Source organism: Grammomys surdaster, unplaced genomic scaffold (assembly GCF_004785775.1).
Source record: "Grammomys surdaster isolate TR1022 unplaced genomic scaffold, NIH_TR_1.0 125704, whole genome shotgun sequence".
Taxonomy (NCBI): domain Eukaryota; kingdom Metazoa; phylum Chordata; class Mammalia; order Rodentia; family Muridae; genus Grammomys; species Grammomys surdaster.
In genome coordinates, this window is record NW_021620539.1 from 1466610 (window position 1) to 1473102 (window position 6493).

At 50.8% G+C, this 6493-nt stretch overlaps 1 protein-coding gene across 3 annotated transcripts in view; it reads left to right on the top strand.

The window, feature by feature from the left end:
- Nr1i2 (nuclear receptor subfamily 1 group I member 2) overlaps positions 1-6212 on the top strand; it is a 51308-nt gene extending 45096 nt beyond the window's left edge. The window contains exons 3-9 of one of the 3 annotated variants that reach the window (XM_028788191.1): positions 371-504; positions 820-1007; positions 1681-1955; positions 3248-3390; positions 3534-3650; positions 3899-4004; positions 5171-6212. In XM_028788191.1, the coding sequence (XP_028644024.1) occupies positions 371-504; positions 820-1007; positions 1681-1955; positions 3248-3390; positions 3534-3650; positions 3899-4004; positions 5171-5315 (1108 nt within the window). In that variant the 3' untranslated portion in view covers positions 5316-6212. The remainder of the gene's footprint in view (positions 1-370; positions 505-819; positions 1008-1680; positions 1956-3247; positions 3391-3533; positions 3651-3898; positions 4005-5170) is intronic. The other 2 variants (XM_028788192.1, XM_028788193.1) reach the window with 2 other exon arrangements.
- Positions 6213-6493: the final 281 nt, after the last annotated feature.

The following is a 6493-nucleotide window of genomic DNA, read 5'->3' on the forward strand; positions in this document are numbered from 1 at the left end:
AAACCCAGTTAGAAACCCATCTCCGTGGATATCATGAGTAACAAGGCTATGAGGAAATTTAAGAAAATTTATGAGGTATTTAAGAAAAAGGCCTGGAGCCTGCTTTTGACGTGTTCTAGGAAGAGACTCTGGGACTACAGGTGCCCATGAAAAGCACAAGTCTCATTTTCTGCAGAAACATCTCAGAAAGTCTCCTCGTCTTTTGAGTCCTTGGGGTAGAACGCCAAATCTACACCTGCTCCGTAAAATCCCTGGTGTGCACTACCTGCTGCTGGCAGGGGCTGAAGAGACATGTCCTGTGGCCTGTCGTGCCTGGCCCAGGAGCTGAGCGCCCCTCGTTGACTAACTGATGCTCTTTCTCATCCCACAGAAGGGCCATGAAACGCAACGTCCGGCTGAGGTGCCCCTTCCGCAAAGGGACCTGCGAGATCACCCGGAAGACACGTCGGCAGTGCCAGGCCTGCCGTTTGCGCAAGTGCCTGGAGAGTGGCATGAAGAAAGAGAGTGAGTGGTGGCGGGACAGGTGGCTCAGGCTTGGTGGATGGGGGCAGTTGCCAGAGAGCAGAGGAGCCACAGCGCCTAAGCGCACGCGCATTTGTGAGCCTGCGGGACTTGGGCAATACAGGGCACCAGTTCTCAGCTTACAGGAAACGTAGAGGGAGATGCAGGTCAGGGCTGTGTCCTCTCTTTCCTCTCAGCTGTCCCTGCAGGACTCCTTTTGTTCCCAGTCATAACTGTAGTCTTGGAGGTGTATGGAGGTTGGGGGAGGGGATGACCCTGCCGGGGCACATATGCCGAGTCCTCTTTGTTAACACACAGTGATCATGTCCGATGCTGCTGTGGAGCAGAGGCGGGCCTTGATCAAGAGGAAGAAGAGGGAAAAGACTGAGGCTCCACCGCCTGGAGGGCAGGGGCTGACTGAAGAACAGCAGGCACTGATCCAGGAGCTGATGGACGCTCAGATGCAAACCTTTGACACGACTTTCTCCCACTTCAAGGATTTCCGGGTAGGGGGCTTAGGGCTATGACCACATCCATGGCTATGCCGGCTCCTCAAAGTCATTTTCCCAGGGTTTCTTGTGGTCAGAAACACCAGGATACCTCTGAGAACTTGCTAGATATGTATCCTGCTCTCAACCTCAAACTCTGGGATGGGAAATCTTTTGGTGATTCCCCAGCCGACTGTCCTCAGCGGGTAGGGACTGGGTTAAGATTAAGCAGAGGCAGACATGTTGCCCCCACTGAGATGTGAGGACAGCCAGGAGGAGAAGGGGTACGGACTTCCTGTAGGCTAGCTCTGTCTTTATTCCCAGTGCCACCCCCCCTCCACTCTCCCAGAATGGTGACAAGTAGCTCAGGTGACTGGACTAGCAAGGAAGAATGGTCTAGCCTCTATCTATAGCTGCCAAACAAAGGGATGCTAAGGGTACACTATGCAAAAAGGCCGTCCTTACCCTTCACACTGACCAGGCAGGGATATGACTATATTAATTCATAGAACATCACGTGTCAGGAGACAATCTGAGAGAAGAAACACAGGTTATATGTATACATGGATGCACACGGATGTGTGTGCATACCTGTGATTGTGACTGCAGCTGGTCACCTGGAGCCAATGTGGGGACTTGCCTTTGACAACATGCTGCCCCTCCTCTCTTTGCCTCCTGCCCTTCATCCCAGCTGCCTGCGGTGTTTCGCAGTGACTGTGAGCTTCCAGAGTTTCTGCAGGCTTCAATGTTGGAAGACTCTGCCACATGGAGTCAAATCATGAAAGACAGGGTTCCAATGAAGATCTCTCTGCAGCTGCGCGGAGAGGACGGCAGCATCTGGAACTACCAACCCCCTTCCAAGAGCGATGGGAAAGAGATCATCCCTCTTCTGCCACACCTGGCCGATGTGTCAACCTACATGTTCAAGGGCGTCATCAACTTCGCCAAAGTCATATCCTACTTCAGGTAGGTCTTGAGGGCTGAGCGGACAGATGTAGAAAGGAAGAGGAAATGGTCAAAGTTTGCAAAGAATCTGCAATGAGTCCCCATGAACTTGGGAGAAACTGGTGCCAAAAGATCCTCTATTATCTCTGCCCCTGGGGGACCATTGCTACTGGAGAATAAGGGCCCCTCCCTATATGGTTCAGTGGTTTTGTTGCTGTGGTCTTGACAGACTTCCCATTTTGGAATGGGAACGGATCATGCCAACCTTGTAGAGCTGATGTGTGAAATAATAAAACATCTGAAGATTGGTACATGCTGGTCATCAGACCTTCCTAACCCCCATACGGATGGAAACCGTGACTGGAAAATTAAAAGTTAAGTTTGCAGGAAAATAAAGAGGTCCATAGAGAGAAGAAGAAGGGACAGATTTCTAGTTGTCTGCCATCAAGTAGGGTCTGCCATCAAGAAGGTGGCAGGGGAAGATGGAGGGTCCTGTAATCTAACAGGCCACATCTCCCCAGAGCTGGGCACAGAGTCAACACCCATGACAAATGGTGTCAGCAAGAGAAACAGGAACCCGCTGGAGTAGTGAGAACAACTCACTCCTCCATAAGACGTAGTCTGCAGTGCTAGGAGTGAGGCTAGGAGTATTTGTACCCGAGCCTTCCACCTTGCCTGCCTAGCCTGGTCAAATGGGGCTGACTCACACATGCAAGGAGCACACTGCCAGGGAGAGATCAGATAATAGGAGTGGAACACGCGGCTGTCATTACTGGAGAGAAACAGTAGGGGACATGTATGCATTAAATTTAACATCAGGTAGCAGCTACTTTCAGTGCAAAGCATGACGTGCGTAGAAGGATTCTGCTCAGTAGAAACACTTCCGGGAAGGGAAGACACTACTTGACCTGAAAACTCATCAGGATTTACTTAAAAGGGCAATCATTCCAGAGAAGGCAAACAGGCAAAAACTTACGAGGCTAACAAGGAAGAAGGAAGACAGTGAGTGTTGGTTAGAGGCTGTGCAGGGGTTCGGAAGAGATGAAACAGGCTGTAAGGGGGCTGGACACAAGGCTCAGGCAGCATGGAGCTCCCGGGGGAGTAGGAGAGAAGACCTTGGGGGGCGAAATAACCTGATGGCCTGGATTATGAGGGAGAGAGATTGGGGAAGACCTGGAAGGAACTGCATCCTCAGAAGAAGGCTGCTCCATCTCTTTCCTTTCCTCCAACTTTTGACTTATGAGCTAGGGACTGGTGCCAGCCTCTGGACAGCCTACCTAGGGGTTGTCAACCCCTCCTGTCCTTGCTGCCAGGGACCTGCCTATTGAGGACCAGATTTCCCTGCTGAAGGGGGCCACTTTTGAGATGTGCATCCTGAGGTTCAACACGATGTTCGACACGGAAACGGGGACCTGGGAGTGCGGTCGGCTGGCTTACTACTTCGAAGACCCTAATGGTGCCCAAGAGATGCCTGGCAGAGGGAGGGAGACAATAGCCAAGAGAGATTGGGGGATGGAGGGAAAGAGCTCCGAGAGGGACGCCTGGGTTCTTGGGTCAGGTTCCTGAGGTGCTGGCTGTCTACCCTATACTCACCCACAGGTGGCTTCCAGAAACTTCTGTTGGATCCACTGATGAAATTCCACTGCATGCTGAAGAAGCTACAACTGCGTAAGGAGGAGTACGTGCTGATGCAGGCCATCTCCCTCTTCTCCCCAGGTGAAGGCTTTCCCCCGGCTGCTGGATGCCTCCAGTGACCCGCAGGTCGCAGCAGCCCCCTTTTCTGTCTGCCCCAGGGAAGGTCTCAGTCATTAACCTTGCTTTCCATTACACCGGCAGACTGCACAGTCTGTCGTTTTCCTTTGGTGAGGTGGTTGGCCAGAAATTCTTTTCTCCGGGACTGGACTGAATTTTCCTTTGTTCCATTCCGACCTGCCGGGACCACAATGCCTTTTCTCCCCCCTCAGATCGCCCTGGCGTGGTACAGCGCAGCGTGGTAGACCAGCTGCAGGAGCGATTTGCCCTCACCCTGAAGGCCTACATTGAGTGCAGTCGGCCATATCCTGCTCACAGGTGAGGAGGAGCTGGGAGAGGCAGATATGAAGTGATCCTTCCCTGTCCCTTCACTTTTGACTTGATCTCCAAGGGCCTGCCATGTCCAAGGCAGCTTCTGATGACCAAGGTTCTGGGATTATTTTGTGACCTCTACTAAGACTTCAAGCCTGAGTCTAGCTGAGGGATACACCCAAGGCTTCTACATTTCTGACATCAAGATTTGGGAAGAGCCTGATTCTACTGTCTTTTCTTTAGGGTCTTCTAGCAAAGGCCAGCAGCAATCACAATGAGGGTAAAAATAGTGATACCATTCATAATGGCGGTGTATCTATTAACAGCTACTATTGATTGGCAAGTGTTAGCTCTCAGGCCAAGAAGTTTATGTATATTATAACCTATAACCTTCAAAACACTCTCCTGCGGTAGGTACCAACACCATTGCAACACCCAGGATTCCACAGGGTGGACCTGTGGAGCTTGGCAGCTAGAAGATTGTCAGAGCTTGTCACTCAAAACAACCTGCTTGGAGCTTGGCACAGATAAGAGCTCCCAGGCTGCCACCAGTCCTTAGAGTCCTGTATCCTAGTGTGCCCAGCCTCATGCCCACAGACTCAAAGACAGTATATTTGACTACAACAAGCCCATGGCTTTGAAGATCAAGGCCATTTATTTGGGTGTATTATATAGTATGGGACTTGACACCCCGATCTTCACGTGGCCTGTCCTCACTTTCATTCATTCAATTACTTCCTGCAAGGAGGCTTGGAGTGCTAGCTTCCTTACCTAATCATGGGGAGACTAAAGTAACTGTGTGTTCAGATGTTGGAGAGAGAGAGGAGGGGGGAGGGAAGAGAGAGAGAGAGAGAGAGAGAGAGAGAGAGAGAGAGAGAGAGCTAACTTGGAGGTCCTAGCTGTCCAAGATAACGACCCCCCTCACCTCTAAGTTAACCTGCAAGGTCTGAAGTTTCTCCGGGGACCTCTGTGTCCAGGGACTCAAGTCAGTGGGTGGGGAAGGAGGAGACAGATAACGGCTTTGACTTTAAACAGCAGCGGGCTGTTCTGCCCTCTCATGTACAGGATAAAGGAATTCCAAACATCCTCACTGGGCTGTTCCGAGCAGGGTCAGTCTGGTGGGACGAGGAGGGGTGGCCTGACACTGCAACTTCTTCTCTGGCTGCCTCTAGGTTCCTATTCCTGAAGATCATGGCCGTTCTCACTGAGCTGCGTAGCATCAACGCCCAGCAAACCCAGCAGCTTTTGCGCATCCAGGACTCACACCCCTTTGTCACCCCTCTCATGCAGGAGTTAATTAGCAGCACAGATGGCTGAGTGGCTGCCCCTGCGTGGAGGTCACATGGGGCAGCCTGACCTAGACATTCTGACTTGGCACTTGTAGGGCTAGACAGATGGACACACTGATAGCCAACAACGCCCTCTGACTGCAGCTGGCTAGCATTTCTCAGGAAAAGGACCTGGGAGCCCCCAAGTTCAGCCTGTGGAAAGTGCTGGCCTCTACGTTAGACAATCTTTGTGGTTGGGAATAAACCTCCAAATCCCACTAAATTCTCAGGTGTTAGGTGAGAAGGGAGGGACCAGGCCAAGCTACATAACAGTGTACACCCACTCCCCACCCATCCCCAGCCCCAAGCTCCTTCTGGAGCTGCTTGTGTGTTCCAGACTTGAGCTGACACTCAGGTTCACAAGTGTCACTGCTGAATGCCAGCAGCTTGTCATGACCTTGTTCTGGACATATCAGTCAAGTTCCTGTATCCGGCCAAACAGATTGTTAATCACTAACAATGTGACCAGCTGTGTGTGTGTTGGGGGGGGTTATACAGCACGGATTCAGATGTGGATCCCGACCTCAGACTTTAAGAAGACAAAGCTGAAATGGCTGTTCAGAGTTTGTAAAACCTTCTTGGAACAACTCATGTGGAGTCAAAGAAAGGGTGTGTGACATACAGCCAAGGAACTTTGTGTGGGGTCTGAGCTGCACTGGGGTTCTACAGGTCACTGGAAGCCAAGGAAAGGGTCCCAAATGCCAGTCATGTGTAGAGGAATGGGCAAGAACTATGGTGCGGGGACAGGACCTGTTTGTGACTTGGTGGGGGTAGGTCTGCACCCTATCTGACTAGGGTCTGGCTTGCTCCCAAGGCTGTGACTTAAGACAAAGCTACAGTGACAGACAATAAATGTATAACAGCACAATTACTTATATACATCAAACTCCTGAGTACACCTGATCCTTAGAGTGCACATGCGTGGCAGTATCTGCTTCTTCTAATACTTTGTAGGATTGTTTGTGCCTTTTCACAAGTTACATCTTAATTTCACATGAATGTTTCACACTTAAGAACTTAGCAAGGATGTCCTTAGGTTTAATGTCAGATCAAGACAGGAGGACTTCAATAAGGAAATTTTGGGTAGAGATAGAAAACATTTAAAAAAATTTTTGTTTGCATGTGTGTGTGTGCACATGTGTGGGTGACTGAAGTCAGAAGAGGGCA